This window comes from Hemicordylus capensis, chromosome 2 (genome assembly GCF_027244095.1).
Source record: "Hemicordylus capensis ecotype Gifberg chromosome 2, rHemCap1.1.pri, whole genome shotgun sequence".
In the NCBI taxonomy this organism is placed as follows: Eukaryota; Metazoa; Chordata; class Lepidosauria; order Squamata; family Cordylidae; genus Hemicordylus; species Hemicordylus capensis.
In genome coordinates this window covers 253018325-253036757 of record NC_069658.1, presented here as the reverse complement: position 1 = coordinate 253036757, position 18433 = coordinate 253018325, and the positions used below count along the sequence as shown (strand labels likewise).

Sequence of the window (18433 nt, the reverse complement as noted above, 5' to 3'; positions counted from 1 at the left end):
TTAGCCACCACATAGATAGATTCTCTCCAGGATGATCTGTCTTCAACTTGGCCTTTAAGGTCTCTCAGTGGTGCTTTCATTGCTGTCGTCCTCTTTCCTTCAGCATTTCCTAGCATTATTATGGACTTCTCAAGGGAGCTGGGTTTTTGCATAAGCATAATAAAGTATGACAGTTTGAGATAGAAAAAGCATTGACACTTTTGAACTTTGGTGCTGGAGAAGACTTTTGAGGATACCATGGACAGCCAAACAAATGGATCATAGAACAAATGAATCAAGAATTTTTACTCGAGGCACAAATGTCCAGGCTCAAATTATCATACTTTGGACGCATTATGTGAAGAACTAGCTCCCTTGAGAAGTCCATAATGCTGGGGAAAGAGAAGAAGAGAACAACCAGCAGCAAGGTGGATGGACTTGATTACAACAGCAATGAATGCACCACTAAGATTACAAGGCCAAGTCATCCTGACAGATCATTTTGGAGAGAATCTATCTATGTGGTTGCTAAGAGTTGACACTGGCTTGACAGCACTTAATTGATCGATCAATCAATCAATCAATCAATGTGATCCAGTTCAGCTTATATGCGAGTGGAGCACTGCCAAGGAAGTCCAACACAGATGTGTTGGATTTCAGAAGAAACTTCTCAAAAATGAGGGGACTGGTAAAAAGGAAGCTGAAAGGGAAAGTCAAGAGGGTCAAATCGCTGCAGAAAGCATGGAACTGATTTAAAACCACAATAATAGAAGCTCAGTTGGAATGTATACCAGAAAGGAGGAAAAGTACCACTAAATTCTGGAGGACACCAGCATAGCTAACAAATAGAGTAAGGAAATCTATAAAAGGGAAGAGGAATGCCTTCAGAAAATGGAAGTCCTGCCCAAATGAAGAGAAGAGAAAGGAACATAAACTCTGGCAAAAGAAATGCAAGAAGACAATAAGGGATGTAAAAAGAGAGTTTGAGGGAAATATAGCTAGAAGTGTCAAGGGGAATAACAAAAATATATCAGAAGCAGAAAACCTTGTAGGGAGATGGTTGAACCCTTAGATGATGAGGGCGTAAAAGGGATTATTAAGGAGGATAAGGAGATTGCAGAGAAACCAAATGAGTGCCATCGAGCTGGACTGAACTACCGACCAGCTTGGGGGTACTTTACAAATACAGGGGAATTCCCTACAGTCAATTGTGGGGAATGAGTGAGAGAGAAGGTAGTATTTACCTCTAAAATTAAGGCGGTGCAGACATCAGAGGTGACTGTGGGGGCTTCTCCAACCTCCCTCCCAAATGACAGCCCAGGCTGACTGCGCAGGATCCTTCTGTGTGTGTGCAGAGGCCCAAACCAGGCTGACATTTGGGAGGCTGGTGGGGGGATTGGAGGAGCCCCCATTGCTGTGCATGTGTATATGCATGGGGATTCTCCTCCACACACACACCACACAATGTGGTGCCAACTTGAGAAAGCGGATTGAACAGTGATCTTCACTATTTTTCAAGCGGGTGCCATTTTGGCAAAAAACCCCAACAAACCCAAAAAACCAGTGCACCGCTGGACCTGTTCAAAGCTTCAGCCAAAGCCGAATACTCTGCATGAATACTTTGCTTGACTCTGCAAGGCCAAGTACCCTTTGGCACTGTGTGGAGATGACTGTTTCCACCACGCTCACTTCCGTGCAGTGCTGCACCTTTCTCCGCTCCAGGAATGCCCTTTAAGAGCAACAGAGCCCTGTCAAGCCCCAGCACCATCTTGGAATGTGTGCATGGGATGCTGGGAAGTGTAGTCCTCCCAGTTTTTCCTCCATAGATCTCCAGGGGAAGTGCTGAGAAGGATTACGCTTCCTAGTGTTCTGTGCATGCCTTCCAAAATGGTGCTGGGGCTTGACAGAGCTCTGTTTCTTTTAAAGTCCTCCCTCTCCCCTGGTGCTCGGAGGTGTGTAGCACTACACATAGATAAGCACAATAGGAATGGTCACCTCCATGTGGTTGCAGGGGGGCTGCATGCAAATTTGGCTTTGCCTGAAGTTTCACACAGGCCTCTTGGGGAGCACTAGTTAGTATTGATGGGAGCCACCACTGACTGGCGGGCCTTATGACTCTGGAATAGAGATAAGTTTTTCTTCCTCTCTCTCAGTACTGACACAAGGGGTTATCCAGTGAACGTGACTGTCAGGACATTTAGCATAGACAAATGGAAGACCTTCCTACAGCTCAGAATTAATTTATGGCATTTGCTGCCACAAGATGTGATAATAGTTAGGAATGTGCTCGAATCGTTTTGGTACCTCTTTGGAGAGGTGTCGAAACTATTCAGCCTTCTGCTGTGCCAGGCCAATGGGATGCTGCTCCCAGCAGCCCTTGTGCAGCATCGGCATGCAAATGGCATTGGCGCATGCATTGACTCCATTTGTGTGCCAACGCCGTGCAAAGGCTGCTGGGAGCAGCTTCCTATCGGCACGGTAGTTTAAAGGGGATAGCAGCACGGCTGCTGCTTTCAAGTTGGGTTTAAAGAACGACAGCACTGTGATGGGGCAGTGGAGGCTCACTGCAGTAGCAGGCAGGACCTGCCCGCCTCCTTTCAAAGGTACCCCTCCCCGCCCCCCCCCGCGATCTGTACGAAGCATTTCGTGCACATCCCTAATGATGGTTACCAGCTTGGATGGCTTTAAAAAGGGATTGGACAAATTCATGGATGACAAGTCTGTCAATGACTATTAGTCACGATGACTATGTTCTACGGTCGGGTTCAGAGACAGAGTGCTTCCAGTTGCAGAGGAGCAACGGCAAAAGAGGTGGTTTGCTTTCATCTTCTGCTTGTGGGTTTCCTGGAAGCATCTAGTTGACCAGTGTGGAAAACAGGATGCTGGAGTAGGCAGACCTTTGGTGTGATCCAGCAGGGCTCTTCTTATGCTCAAAGGTTGAAGATGTGTTTGAGTCTGTTAGTTGCTCCATTAATTGTACCCTTGTCATTCTCCACACAGACCCAGGTCTCTACAGCTGCTTGGATGACGATGGGGATGTGGCAACTGAGCTCTTCCCCTGCCTAGAACGTAACATTCTGGGTGGCAGCAGCAACCATTCTATGGTGAGAGCGAACCTTCTTGCACACATTCTCCAAGATAAGGTGTTTCTGTTCTTTGTGATCCCTCCCTTTCCATCCAGGATGCTCCTCTAATTTCTTGGAAGCCACTCTGGCTCTTCTCTCTTACTTTTATTCCCCACAACCTTTCATAGACCATAAATCTTATTTAATTTCGACAGCCTGCTCTTTACCACTGGTCTTGTGGTAGCAAGCATGACTTGTCCCCATAGCTAAGCAGGGTCTGCCCTGGTTGCATTTGAATGGGAGACTTGATGTGTGAGCACTTGAAGATATTCCCCTCAAGGGATGGAGCCGCTCTGGGAAGAGCAGATGGTTCCAAGTTCCCTCCCTAACTTCTCCAAGACAGGGCTGAGAGAGATACCTGCCTGCAAGCTTGGAGAAGCCACTGCCAGTCTGTGAAGACAATACTGAGCTAGATAGACCAATGGTCTGACTCAGTATATGGCAGTTTCCTATGTTCCTATGTTTCCTACCGCCACTCCCCGCCAACTGATCCTTCCCAGTTCACCTTTGCTTTCTGTTTTAGGATTGCATCTATACAGTTGTGCTTGTTGGTGATATGTGATAGTGAGAGTTGGGCTTGCTTCTGGGAAAATCCATCAGGGTTCAAGACCTTGTTTGTGGGCCTAGTGATAAGAAGCAACCCTCTGTATTTCAGGGCTCTACAGCTGTTTTTGGACTACAATTCCCATCATCCCCAGCCAGAATAAATTGTGGTTGGGGATGATGGGAGTTGTGATCCAACAGCAGCTTGAGAGCCTCAGTTTGGCCACCCCTGTTATTGCCATTGCATTCCCTGGATCCTTTGCTGTGTGCAGGGTCAAGGCCCTATCTCATCTCTTAATAGGCAGAGCTAGATCTATGCTACCAGATGGGGCATCAGGTTATTCAGTAACATCTCCCACTAGAAACTCTCCCCACTCTTGCCCTACAAACTCTCCAAGAGAAGTGGCCCACCCGAGGCTCTCTAACTGTTGTAGTACTATAACTCCCATAATCCCAAGTGAAATATATTGGGCTGGGGATGATGGGATTTGTGGTCCAACAACAGTTAGAGAGCCTCAGGTTGGCACCCCTGCTCTATACATTCCACATTTCCCCATGTGTTAATACAACTTTCCTCTCTTATTCATAGCCTTCATTGTTTTGTTCTTTCTGTATGGAGGAGTTCTCTCTCTCTCTCTCTCTCTCTCTCTCTCTCCCCCTCTCTCCCTCTCCCCCCCCGCCCCGTGCCAAACATGTGACCAATTTTGGTTTTGGGCCTTTCCTCCTCTCTTGGCAACAGTTCAGTGATGGGTTTGACCTGGACATGGAAACGACACCCCCAGACCCGCCGTGGGACCCACTGCAAGATTCCCTTTTCCCAGGTGAGTGCCCTTATGAGCCTGAGATATGTAGAGTTGTCTGTATGTGGTAGGATGATAGTCATGGGGATTAGAAGGGTGCATGAGAGGGAGGTGCCTGTGCAACTGGGCTATCCTCATGGATTAATATTTTTTTAAATATCAGCATGTGTATAGTAGGGAGCGGTCATACCTTCGTGGAAGTGAACGTGCTTTGCATGTGGAGGGTCCCAGGTTCAATCCTGGGAAAAGGTCTTGGATAGCAGGACCCTCGAGTAGAGAATAATGGGTCGGATGAAGCTCTCATTATAAAGAAGCTACATGTTCAGTGTAGAAGTTTCTTTCTTCTGGGGGCAGGGGAAGCAGTGAGAGAGGGCTCTTGCTTCCAGGCGTTGGGCTGGTCACTGTTGGAAACAAAAAGCTGAACAAAGCAGGACAATTCTTGTGTTGGTTTCAGCAGTGAAATTATTTGCCCAGTTATGCAAGTGACTCTGGGTTATGGACTGGGCTAGATTGTTTCCAACTTTGTTATGGAGGGAACTGAAAATTGCCGACCTCACATATAAAACAGATGCCAGGAATTGCAGAGCTTGTATCCCGCTACTGAGCTACAATCTCTCCCTTCTCCATTATGATCTTAGAGAGGCTGTTTTATCAGCGGCTGGCAGCTGCACAGGCTGATGGGCAGAGCAGAAGGGTGAGAGTTTAAGCTGTTTCCGCCTTCCTAACTTCCTCCTAGTTGAGGCTGAAAACCACAAAACATTTTTATTTGTTTATTTAATATTTATATACTGCTTAATTGGCGGTGTCCTCAAAGTGGTTTGCAGAAAGAAAATAACATGCAGTTAATGTGTGTTTTGTTTCTCCTTCTTACTGAAGCCACCTTGGCTGGAACCAAAGGGTTCTTTTTCCCCACTGGAAGGCAGTGAGAGGCCAGTGAAGTGTAAATGGAGAAAAAATAGCATATTCTTCCCCAGTTTTGCCTCTGCCTTCACTTTCCTTCTCTTCTTCTCTTGACTCCCTTGTGTCAGATTTAGATCATGAGTCCCTTGAGACAAGGATCTATGTTTTCCTTCATTGCAATTATTTGGGTTTTTTTCTTAATGAACCTCCAAACAGGAGATTTCACATCCTTCCCTAAGCAATGCTCTCATGGTTAGGAATCTCTTCCTATCATTTAACATACATTTTGGAAGAACACTTCTGTGCAAAGGGAATTATGCCAATGGAAAAATGCATGCACATTTGTGTTTTTGTTTTGGAAATAGGGTCCTATAAGAGTGCATCATCCTAAGTGTGCATATTTTATTATGAGACAGACATAGAAGTGCTGTCTGCATTTGAATGGTTGGGCAGGGAGTAATTGGGAGAGCTGGAGATGGATTCAGCATGTGATTGGAGCCGTCAGCCTGACCCCAGGAACTCCATAGAGAGCCCAAACCTCAGAATCTCATTACAGATGCTGTCAGCAACTTTACGAACCTATTGTCACCAGCAAAAGGGATACAAGCATCCCAGTTTTCAAAGGAAAGTTAAAAAAAAGATTGAAATCCATGAGATTCTAAATCCTCCACCAGAACAACAGATTCCATGTACAGACAGAAACAAAACAAAACAGCTGTGTTTCTAGAGAAGCAACAGATACCCGATTTGATAGTTTAGTAGCTGTATCTCCTTAAAAGGAGAGAGGGCAAACTTCATAAATTCCCAAGATCTGCTTCTTCAGGGGTCCAGCTATGTTGCTGGAAGCTTCCCCTTCCTCATTGTAGGCATGAGGTACAGCTGCCAGATCACGTCCTTAGGGAGCTGCAAATTACAAGGCGAGTGATACTAAGAGATGTTCTCCTCCTTTGCAGAGCTAGAATGAAGGTGGTTAGTTGCTGAAACTGACTGGAAGCTAGGATGTAAAGGGGTTAGAGCTCCATGGTGATAGCTTTATTGGGGGTCCAGTTTTGGCAGGGGCTGGCTGTTGGGACTGTGGGAAATGTTGTGTGAATGAGTGGGGGAGAAAGGAGAAGAATGAGTGATCTTTTAACATACACACATGCTGTACTGATTGGGTACAAAAGCATGATAGCCATTTGTTCACCATCTTCCTTTAGAGCTGCACGTGAAGTCTGAGCCGGTCTCCCCTGCCTCGTCTCACTGCTCTGATTCATCCGCTGTCTCCTCTTCCTCTTCCTCATCCACTGATCTCCCAGGGCAGGTATGCCAAGCAGCAAACCTCTTTATTTACAGCACCTTGTCCCTTGTCTGCAAGGTCCTGTGTTCAGACCTGTGCTCTTCTTGCAGGCCCCCAGCCCAGCTGACGTGATTGGGGTGAAGGCGGAGCACCCTCCAACCCCTCCATGCATGTTTGGAGATGTTCTTTCACCCCCCTTTGGCACGGTGCACATCAACGTCGTCCCGGCTCCTGAGACAGGTACATTGCAGGGGAAATGAGGGTAGGTGCTCCTTGCTAACTTACAGAGTCCCTTTATGAGGGGGTGAAAATGGAACATTTTGGACCACTTTAGGGAGTTTTGTAAAGAGTGGAATGACTCTGAAACTCTCCCTCATCCTCGAAAGGAAGAATAGCTTGATGAGGGTGAATCTGGCATCTGGGCCTGTGAGTGTTCTGTACTTGGGAGATGGAAACCTGTGTGACCCAAACAAATAATGCAAATTAGCTAAATTTGGCTGGTTAGTTCCAATCAATACAAGACATTTTTGTTCTGCCTCCCTTCCTTTTCACTCAGTAGCCCACAGTCTAAATTCCGTCTCTGTACCACTCTTGCTTGCTGGAGTTCCTTCCTGCCAACCATATACTGTCCTTCCTGCCCTAGGCTGTGTATGAAGTTTTTTCTTAGCCACATGGATCTTTCATTTCTCTCATAGAAGTCTACTGTTCATTAAAATCTTATTAGTCAGCTACTTCACCCTTACCAGCTAGAATGTTTGTGGATAATCATGATCGTGTTTCACTGAGAGAGAATAGAGCACCTTTTAAAATAAAGGTTGCATCCCCCCCCCCGCATTTTAAACTGTGCTTGATTTCAAAAATCTGCTCTTGAAATATAGATAGATAGTATATAGAAAGAGGAGGTAAACATGGAGTGGTTAAATACATAAGTCAATAATGTAGCATAGGTGGACAACCAAATTCAGGATGTTTGATGGGATTTCTAGTTGTGTTGATAATCTCTTGAGGAATGCTCTAGAGAAGGGCTTGGCTGAAAGTTGCCTATTTAAATACAGCTTCTTTGGAATAAGTGCTGTTTTTGAGGCCCCTTGGACGTAAAGCCTCACAGTCTTCCTCCCTCATTACCATGCTTGCTTGGACCCAGGACCATGCATATGCTCCTGGTTTGCAGATCTGGACGGAGTGTCTGACAGCAAACCTGCTTCTGAAGGACCCTGCTCAAGGCGTTCGGGTCAATAATAGGGGTTAGGAACATAAGGAAGCTGCCATATACTGAGTCAGACCATTGGTCTATCTAGCTTAGTATTGTCTTCACAGACTGGCAGCGGCTTCTCCAAGGCTGCAGGCAGGAATCTTTCTCAGCCATTAAAGAAAAGAACAAAAGGAAAAAGGCAAGAGAGGTTTCTGCACAGGGTGACAAATTCCTGGGTGACAAATGACAGGGGGTATGGGTGTTAATATTCTAGGTGAAGGCAGGGTTGTAGGGGCTGTATGGGTGAGACGGTACTGTCCTAGGGACCACTGTTCCCTCCAACAGGGATTTCCAGATGTTGTTCACTACAACTCCCAGCATCCCCAGCAGCAATGGTTGTTGGGGATTATGGGAGTTGTAGTCAACAACATTTGGGAATCCTTGTTAGAGGGAACAATGCTAGAGACACAAAGCAGTTCTGGGTGTGCCAGTCCATGTGTGCCAGGCCAGGGGTTGTTCTGATTCTATTAGGATGGGATTGTGTTGGTTAGGACTTGTCTGTTCAGAATCCCTTTTTAATCTCGGACTTTTGCTTGCTGGCAATTTCATGGTGCAAGCTGTGTTCTTTGTGACAGTCTCACTTGTCCAAAATGGAGGCTTAAATCCAAAATGGGGATTCCCTGCTAACACCCCTCCACTCTCTGAATGGCTTGGAGAAAGGGAACAACAGAGATGCACGAGAGCCTCTCACTTGTTTGCTGCCTGCTCGCCTGCCTGCTCGACTTGGAGAAGTTACAATGATTTTTCTGGGAGGGCCACTTTCAGGGGAGGGGGTGGGCAGCCCATCTCCCACTTTAAGTGGCCCATCGATGCTAGTTCCTGGCTAGAATCTGAGGGCCCTGAGAAGAGGAACCATTGCATGCTGCAGTGACTGGTTTGTATTGCAGGGAAACCGGGCGCTCCCAACAAAGCAGAGAGCATTCTCAGTCGGAAGCCTGCCATTCAGCCCAAGCCAGTCGTGGTAACCACTGTCCCAGTGCCGCCAACAACCACTTCCAGTAAGGCCATCTTATTGCAGCCCGTCCCTGTAACCCAGTCACAGACTATCAACTCTGGAATTGCAGGTACCTGGGAAATGAGGCCTCTTTCCAGTCTGAGGTGCTAGGGGCACTGGTGTGGGGAAACTTCCATGAGCCTTTGGTTTCCTTCACTCAGAGCAAGTGGGGAAGGGAATTTCTCTCATGTGGGATAAAGCCCTCCCTGTACCTTTTGGCAGGCGTGGCACACAGAATAAGTATGGTTTTGCCTTATTATTTGCCTCAGTTCCAGCACAGGGTGTTGTGATTTCCCAGTCCGAACTGCTGCATCTCCCAGTGTCTGGGCTGATCAAGGTTCAGTCGCCCGTGAAGGAAGGCCTCCCAGCAAAACCAGCTTCCAAACCAGAAGCCAAAACCATTGTCCCTGCCCCAACACAAATAGGACCCTGCAACCAAGAGATTGATGTAAGTAATGTCTTTGCATCCAAATTCATTGTCACCTCCCCTGAACCACAAGAGTCCAGTGGATACTGTCTAGCAGTATGTAGCCTCGAGGTGGTTCATGAGCAGATCACGTCAGTCATCTCCATCCTTCTTATTCATCTCCAGTCTTTTAGGTGTGATCTCTGAACATGGGGATACTACTGCTAATAGCAGTTCATAAATCTGTTATCTGTGAATTATCGAATCGTTTAAACCAGTCATCTATGCAAATGACTATCGCAACACCCCACAACAATGAATTCCATAGATTAGCTTTGTGGGAAATATGTCCTTTGGTGAGTCTTGTGCCCAGATAGATGCCTGTCAGTTTAAATGTCTGAATCTGCTTGATCCATTCATTTTTGAGTGTGTCTCTGAATAACCCCTTTTTCCTTGTTACTTCCCTCAAGATCAAGGTGCTGAAACGGCAGCAGCGGATGATTAAGAATCGCGAGTCGGCCTGCCAATCTAGGCGGAAAAAAAAGGAATACCTGCAAGGGTTGGAGTCCCGGCTGCGGGAGGCCCTGACAGAGAACGAGCGGCTGCGGCGAGAGAATGCCCTTCTCCGGCGGCGGCTAGACTGTGTCCTGAATGAGGTGAGGTTGTGTAATGAAGATGTATTTCAGCTTTGCCCATATCCTGCATCTGTACATGTTAGCAATATATTGCTTATCATTTATCCATCACTAGAAAAGTGTAAATGGTACAGTTCAAACTTCACACAGTGGGGACAGGATCCAGATAATGCTGGTCATGACTAAGTCCTATTGAACGTGATAGGACTTAAGTTTGTTATGACTGACGCATTTATTCTAGTGATGCTTATGGCTGATGACTTGTCTTTTTCTTCCCGCTTAGAACAGCGAGCTGAAATTTGGCTCTGGGAACCGGAAAGTCATCTGCGTCATGGTCGTGCTGCTATTCATAGCCTTTAATTTTGGGCCTGTCAGGTGAGGCCCCAAAGCACTGTGGGTAATCCAGTCTCAGTCTCTCGCTTAATAAGTAACTTTTTTTCCCTGTCATGAACCCTTTGAAGGTGGCAAACCCTCAGATAATACATTTGCACTTTTATCTCGTGTTCTCTCTCTCTTTCTTGCTGGGTGTGGAGTTGTCTCATGGGCATGTGTGCACTTGCTGGTTGCAGGGCTAAACTCGGCAAACTGGTTAGAGAAGCAGTTACGTTTTCCGTGGGATGAAACTCTCATGCTGGAAGGAACATAGTCTGCCTACTGCATCTATTCTTGCGGGGTCAGCGTCTTGAAATCCTGCTGTTGCTGACTCCACTCATATTCGCCCTCTTTGGGAAGCGTCATACATGTTCACTGTTCTCGTGTTGGCCTTCCTGCTTTGGTATATCCTAGAAAAGTGATGGCAATGCTTGCTAATTCAAGAGTCCTTTTCCTTTACTGATTGTTGGGGGGAGGTTGAGTTGCCTTATTTCCCCCTCGCCCTGATTTTTCTCCAAAAGCTGGAGTAGATTCAGTACTACTGGCACTACTTAATGGCTTGTGAATTCTGGCACAGAGGAGTCCACTTTACTTTTGGGGCACGGGTGGTGGTGTCAGGGGGTTTCCAGGCGCGTAACAATGATAGGGCAAGGGGAGACAGTTGTCTGGGGGCCCCACTGCCTGGAGGGGCACCCCAGAGGCACCTCATGTGACTCCCCATTGCCCCCTGCCCAGCCCCATAGCCTCTCAGCCACTTGCCCTCTTCGCCGTCTCTCCTGCTTGTTCTGCTGGCCCGCAATGGAAGCAGCAGGCAAGCTGCAAAGAGCTCCTTTTCTCCCGCCTCTCAGCTGATCGGCGGGTGGGCGGGGCTTCCATGGAGGCCTCCCTGTAGGCCGCAGTGAAGCCTGAACTCGAGTAGGGCCCAAGCAAGCCAGGAAGGAGGAGGCAGCCAGAGTGTTCTCTGTAGCAGAAGACCCCTTGCTGCCCTGCTCAACCCAGACCAGCATTTGCCAGGTAGAGTGTGAACTCCTTTTTGTGGTTACCTTTCCCGCCCCCCCCCCATATATAGGGATCTGCTTGCCATAGGGCTTGGATATGGGGGGGGGGGAAAGGGACCGAGAAGTCTCTGAATATTTATTTTGAAACAGCTTGGAAAATTTGCTGACTTAAAAAAAACTATCTAAAAAGTCCTATAAGTGGCTTGTTTCATGGCAGAAAATTGCAAAAACTTCTGGAACAGTATTTTATTAATTTTATTTATTCATTCATTCATTTATAAATGCACTTATGTTCAAGTTGTTTTGCAACCCAGAAGGTCTGAGTGAGAACTGTGAAGCATGTGTGGTGCTTTTATTTTATTTTTCTTGTGTGTGAACTGCTCCCCAAGAACTTGCAGGGACTTCAGGGTAAATCTGGCCAACATGTGACTGCAGCACCTCCATTCCAGAGGAGATGTGTCTTAAAGGGCTTTAAAAGCCTCCTGTGAAAAACCTCCTGCAATCAAACTTGACTGAATTTGTTCAGAATTCTGGGGAAACAAACATAGGCTCACCCTGCATGGTTGAATGTCTCCTTTGCTAATCTGCAGCGAGGGGCCCATTTTAATAATTCATCTTTCTAGTGTGTTCTAGGCATTAAAAGTAATACAAATGTATACTACTCAATGTATATCACTATATATTGTGACGTGTGTGTGTGTGTGTATTCAGTGAAATGTATTTGCAGGCAGCATACTTATTTTGGAATATCAGACTTAAATCCTTGGGGGCCTGGGGTGTGCGGAGGCCCTGGACTTTGGGGGGGGGCCCATTTTAAAATCTTGTCTCTGGGCCCACTCCAACCTTGCTACGCCCCTGGGGGTTTCATTTTGCTGCATAAATAGTTATCCTGTAAAGTATCCCGAATCTCAAGGGAGTTGACTTCACTTTTCTGTCTCTCTAGCATCAGTGAGCGTAAAGTGGCAGATGTGGAGCCACAGAGGCAGGAAGTGGAGTCTGGTCCAGGCCGGAGGCATCTTCTAGGCATTGCAGAGGAATCTCATGAAATTCCAGAGGAGGAGCAGGAGGAGCGGCGGCAAGAGGAAGCCCCACCCAGGCCTGGGAAAACACAATTCCAGTAATTCGAAAGCAGGGTGGAATGAGGGGAAATGACGTAGTGGCCATGAGAATGATCTGTAATTTGGGAGGTTAGGAACATAGGAAGCTGCCACACATTGAGTCAGACCATTGGTCCATCGCGCTCAATATTGCCTACACAGACTGGCAGTAGCTTCTCCATGATTGCAGGCAGGAATCTCTCTCAGCCCTATCTTGGAGATGCTGCCAGGGAGGGAACTTGGAGTTTTCTGCTCTTCCCAGAGCACCTCCATCCCCTGAGGGGATTATCTTTCCGTGCTCACACATCAAGTCTCCCATTCATATGCAACCAGGGTGGACTCTGCTTAGCTAAGGGGACGAGTCATGAACTACAACTCCCATCATCCCTATTGGCTACTGTGGCTGGGAATGATGGGAGTTGTAGTCAAGGCATAGCTGGAGGGCTGAAGTTGTGTATCCCTGATCTAGGCCAAGAGCCAGCAGCTTATATACAGTATATACTTCATGATGGAGGCTGGAGTTCAAAATTGAACCTGAGAGACTTGGGCCAATGGCCCTATTAAAGCAGCTATTGAATCTGGCAGGTTCCCCACGTATGGCCTTTGCAGGTATGAGTCTCTCTCAGCCCTATCTTGGAGAAGCCAGGGAGGGAACTTGGAACCTTCTGCTCTTCCCAGAGCGGCTCCGTCCCCTGAGGGGAATATCTTACAGTGCTGCTCACACGTCAAGTCTCCCATTCATATGCAACCAGGGCAGATCCTGTTTAGCTAAGGGGACAAGTCATGCTTGCTACCACAAGGCCAGCTCTCTTCCTTAGAGGTTGCCAGCTCATATCTCACCTGAGCCTTCACTCACTCTGTGGCCCACTCTTAGCCCCTTTCCCACCTGCAGGGCCGGTGTGTACTCCATGTGGCCCTAGGCTGTCACCTAGGGTACCAAATCTTGGGGATGCAGGTGCGGGCACCACTGGTCCTACCCCCCCCCCCACAAACACAGTGAATAGCTGCTCCCATTGGTGGCTGAGGCAGGGGTTGCTGAGGAAGCGGGTGATACTTCTAAAAATCTATCACCTGTCCCCACTCTGCAGAGAATCCACTCCTGCCACTCAGCTGGCCAGTACCTATGCTCTGCTGGCTATTTGAGGGGCCAGCCCAGTAAAACACTCTGCCTGAGTGACCCCCTCAGATGGCAGCCGTGCATGTGCACCAGCCAGCTTGGGTGACGGGGCAAGAGCTGTGCAGAGGAGCTTCTGCTGGAAGCTAGTATTACAAGATTATACTTGACTCGATTTAAAAGTAAAACAGAAACAAATGGCAATGAATTGGGAGTTTTTTAAAAAAATTTATTTTACATTTATATCCCGCTCTTCCTCTGAGGAACTCAGAGCAGTGTACATGCTTATTTTTATCCTCACAACAACCCTGTGAGGTAGGTTTGGCTGAGACATATATGACTGGCCCAGAGTCACCGAGTGAGTTTCATGGCTGAATGGGGATTCCTACTTGGGTCTTCCCAGTTCTAGTTCCAGAAATGGAAACAATTTGTTTGGGGACAAATGGAACTGGATATGAATGGGGCCCTTTCACATCTGCTTCCATTTGTTCCGAGAACTATTGCACACGCCAACAGATGTTGTTGTGCTTTATGGCAAGTTGCTGTTTACAAACTTGTAATAAGCTTCTTGCCACTCAAAAATGCCTGTGTGCTTTTTCAGCCCCTGCGTGAAGTGATTCCCTTTGTCCTTAACCCTCTTTAATGTTTCTGTTTTGTCCCCCGCTCCGCCCCCTCTCAAGGAACCTGTCGGCTCCTTTCTCTGACATGAAGGACCTCATGCTGAGGGATCTGGACAAGCTGTTCCTCGCTTCAGATTGCCGTCAGTTCAATCGCACTGAATCACTTAGGTAGGTCCCAGGGGTGGGGATGATTGGGGCTAAGCAGTTCTTGAGATTAAACGTGCTCCGATTCCTGAGAGGATTGTTGGCAAACCCTCCTCGTGCTTGATCTTCCACCTCCAGGTTGGCCGATGAGCTCAGTGGCTGGGTCCGACGACACCAGATCAACCGGAGGAAGCCCTCTCAGTCTCGCAAAGCTACACGGCCCAGCCAGGTGTGGCATGGTGGGCATGGATAGGAAGGCCCTCCTTGGGCAGCAGGGTGGACACATAGTTTGGGCACACTGGCTAGATCGAGGGCACCCAGAATCTTGCTGTGGTTTGTCAAAAGAGTTGGGTGCTTGGGAGGTTACGCAGAGATCTCTCTCTCTCTCTCTCTCTCTCTCTCTTGCTGGCAGCCTCTCCCAGCCGTGCCTGCAACCCCTGTGTTCTGTGTTACAGCGCAAACTACAGAAGAAGCCTCCAAGCCCCTCCCACTATGTCCCTGCCAGCCCCGCCAGACACCCTGAGAGGTAAGCCACTCCTGTGCTGAATCTGCTCAAGTTTGGCTCACCTTTTAGCCTGTTCATTTTTGTCGCCTTCTGGAACTGGCCTTCTCCTTGAAGTCCCTATGTTCCGTTGCTTTGCCCTTATGTAGGGAGTGTGTTCGGCCATGCTGTCAGTAGCCTTGCACTCCTCTCCTCCTGAAACAGCTGCTCACTTCTCCCTGGCCAGGCTGTTGTCCCCTCTGACGTTTTGCTCCTCAAGTCAGCCTCCCTCTGCACCTCAGGTGCCTTCCCCCATCAGAGACTTTGTTCCTGTCTCCCAGCACCCCTCCCCCCAGCTGTTTTTGGACTACATCTCCCATGATCCCCAGTCACCATGGCCAATAGCCAAGGATTATGGTTGTAGGCCAACATCTGCAGGAGAGCCAAAGTTGAGCAGCCCTACTCTAACGCATGCGCATGCACACAAGTGTTTTGATGTCCACTCTCTTAATTTTTGATCATTCCCAGATTGAATCAGGAAGGCCTCTCAATAAATGCATGTACGCACACACTGCCTTGATACTGCCGCCCAGAACCAAACTCATTCCACGGACAAATTAAAAAACATTAGAGGGCACACTGCTCCCAACCCCCTCTCTGTACACCACCTCCTTTTCTCTGTGTTTTCAGGGCTGCTCTGAGCCAGCTGCAGGTATATCAGCATCCTGACCACACAGAGCATGACTTCATGGATGCCATTGACCGTCGAGAAGATACCTTCTATGTGGTGTCCTTCCGCAGGGTGAGTGAAGAGTAAATACAGTGAGACCTGGCCTCAGAAAAGGTTACGAGGACATTAAAATTATAGGCTGTGCAACATTCTGTGTGTCTTTTAGTGAAACAGGCATCCAGTTGAGTAAGAGCACTCTTGCACAAACACACTAATGGCCATCCATGGCACCACGGAGTTTGCATAAGAGCTCTCTTCCACAATCATGCACACATTTAGTTAAAAGACACACGGAGCGTTGCACACGCTTTTTATTGTATGTGACCAACCAGTGTCCACAGTGTCGTGTGCCGTCTTTTGAGTTATCCAGAGTTCTCTTTGGACATGATGTTCCACCCAAAGAAGAGCTGGGCAGGTGGTTCTCAGATGGGTAGAGAAAGCCTGTGCAAGCTCCGTAGTAGGAATGTGCACGAAGTTTCTTCGGCACCGGCGGGGGTAGTCCTTTAAGGGCAGGGGAGGGTGCACTTACCCCTCCCGCCGCATATCCCCCGGCGGCGCTCCGTCACTGTTAAGCCCCTCGGGGCGGCAGCATTCCTCCCTGCGGCCCCCTTTCTGTTATCGGCCAGAAGTAGCAAGCGCGCGTGCGCCCGTTGCGGCGTGCACGCACCCGTCTGCCGTGTGGGTGCGCGCGCACGACAGGCGCACGCGTGCTTGCTTCTTCTGGCCACTTCTGGCCGATAACAGAAATGGGGTGGCAGGGAGGAACACTGCCGCCCCGAGGGGCTTAACAGTGACGGAGCGCCGCCGGGGGATATGCGGCGGGCGGGGTAAGTGCACCCTCCCCCGCCCTTAAAGGACTACCCCCGCCGGTGCCAAAGCACCGAAACAGCCCCCGGAGCCGAAACGTTTCGGAGGCCTCCATAATGGCCTCCGAAACGTTTCGGGCACAAGCCTACTCCGTAGGCCAGGGAGGTGCCTTGTGGGGAAGATTACAGGTTTGCACAGTTCTCCTGGGACAGAGAAGCAAGTGGCGGCTTTCCCTTTTGAAGCCACCATGATCTGGGAATTGTATTCTGACAACTTTTGGGGACCTAAAGGTGGAACCCCTGTTGTGAAGTGCCGTGCACACGGATGGCGCTGTATTGATGATAATGGGTAGTATCCAAACAAAGTCTGACTTGTCTGATTTCAGTGGTACTTAATTATGTCTAACGTTTGGGTGCTCTGCATTGATGATAAATTTGTTGGTTAAGATTTCTCAGGTGCCCTTTAAAAAATCTATCAGGGTGGCATACAATAGAAACATATAACTATAAACCTTTACAACATATACACACTAGCAAAAGTAAAAGAGCTGCTCCTCCTCCTCCTCCTTGTCTTAGGATCATTTACTGCTGCCTGCCATCAGCCACAACAAAACCTCTCGCCCTAAAATGTCACTGGTGATGCCTGCCATGGCCCTCAATGGTAAGAGGAATGACTTTGTGCCTAGAATTGGAGGGGCTGGGGGGTGCATTGTGTGAGATGGGGGCCGGGACGGCTACACACTCCTCTCGCCATTACACTTCCGTGTTTTCCCTTTTCCTCCGACAGAAAGCCTGTACAATTCCTCCCTGGGCTACGAGGTGATGATGCAGATCGACTGTGAGGTGATGGACACCCGCGTCATTCACATCAAGAGCTCGACCGTGCCCCCCTTCCTGAGGCGCCAGGATGCCACCCCTGACAACCGCACCCAGCCTTCCCCTCCGGCCTTTTCGGGCCGAGCCACCCGAGCAGCTTTGCGGCCCCATCGGCCCACCTTGTCCTCCTCGGCCCGACGGCAGCCGCACCGCACCCTCTATCTTGGGGAGCACGGAGGGGGCTAGCCTGGCCCTCTGGGAAGGTTGAGATTGCTCTGACTACATTGGGAGAGTGCCCAGTCCTGGAAGCAGGGCTCCTCCCACCAGGGAGGTGGACACACCCATGCCGTGGGACCTTGCCTGTGTGAGAGATGGACAGACCACTTCTGCTAGCACCCAGCCTGTGAGAGGGGGCTGGACCGCTCTCCTGGCAAGACATTTTCTCTCCCCCCACATCACCCCTTTCTTGGGAAGTTGCTTTCCTAATCTCACAGCTGCCTTCAGGATGGGTCGGTGGGGATTCCCTCCTGCATTTAGGGGCTGTGTGGCTGCCTTCTTCCCCCATTGCCACATCGATGTGCCCGAACTGGTTCAGCACCTCCTTAGGGAAGCGCCAAACTGGCTTGGGCGCCTGCAACTGAACCAGTTCGGCGGGGCAGGGATCGGTTACTTTGAAAACCAGGTAAGCGGGTCCTTTCTTGCTCGGCCGCCACCCCACCGCTTTTCTGGGTGCGGCGCTTGCTTTTCAGAAGTTTGCGTGTGGCTGCAACGCCGCTCCCAGCAGTCCGCGCGTGGCATCAGTGCGCGCGTGGCCGCCGTGCATGCGCTTCCCCATGTATGTGCTGACGGCGTGCGCAGGCTGCACTGCAGCCACTCATGGCCTTTTGAAAAGCAAGCACTGCACCCGGAAAAGTGGTGGGGCAGTGAAAGAGCAGGTAAGGATCTGCTTACCTGGTTTTTAGAGTAACCAATCCCTGCCTGTGGCTTCCGGTTTGGACACATCCCTGCTCAGCACTGTCCTAAAGAGAGTGTCTTTCTGCCTGTCTTTGCTGCCCCCTGGTGGCTGAAACAAAAAGCTGTGCTTTTGAATGATCGATGGAGAGTGAGGAGAGGTGTCTTAAACGGCTGTCTGCAGTCTACTGATCTGGTGTGCATGTGCGTGTGTATACGCACGTGTAGGAGAGGATTCACTTCTTTTACAAAGGAGTGTGTGCGCGTGCATCCTCCTACCAACTGCTCCAATCGCACTTAGACCCACCTCTCGGGGGTCCTTCTTGTTCTCCCCCTCTCCTTATTGTGTTTTTTAAAATATAGTGAGAAATAAAGCTGATGGTGACCCTGA

The 18433-nt window shown here is 49.0% G+C and overlaps 1 protein-coding gene across 1 annotated transcript in view; it reads left to right on the top strand.

Moving 5' to 3' along the window:
• The window catches only part of ATF6B (activating transcription factor 6 beta), an 18957-nt gene extending 524 nt beyond the window's left edge, over positions 1-18433 (top strand). The window contains exons 2-16 of the mRNA XM_053295549.1: positions 2980-3083; positions 4387-4468; positions 6547-6650; positions 6737-6866; positions 8766-8942; positions 9142-9320; positions 9749-9934; positions 10197-10288; positions 12227-12400; positions 14175-14282; positions 14397-14487; positions 14714-14784; positions 15430-15541; positions 16852-16936; positions 17063-18433. Of these exons, the coding sequence (XP_053151524.1) occupies positions 2980-3083; positions 4387-4468; positions 6547-6650; positions 6737-6866; positions 8766-8942; positions 9142-9320; positions 9749-9934; positions 10197-10288; positions 12227-12400; positions 14175-14282; positions 14397-14487; positions 14714-14784; positions 15430-15541; positions 16852-16936; positions 17063-17337 (1970 nt within the window). The 3' untranslated portion in view covers positions 17338-18433. The remainder of the gene's footprint in view (positions 1-2979; positions 3084-4386; positions 4469-6546; positions 6651-6736; positions 6867-8765; positions 8943-9141; positions 9321-9748; positions 9935-10196; positions 10289-12226; positions 12401-14174; positions 14283-14396; positions 14488-14713; positions 14785-15429; positions 15542-16851; positions 16937-17062) is intronic.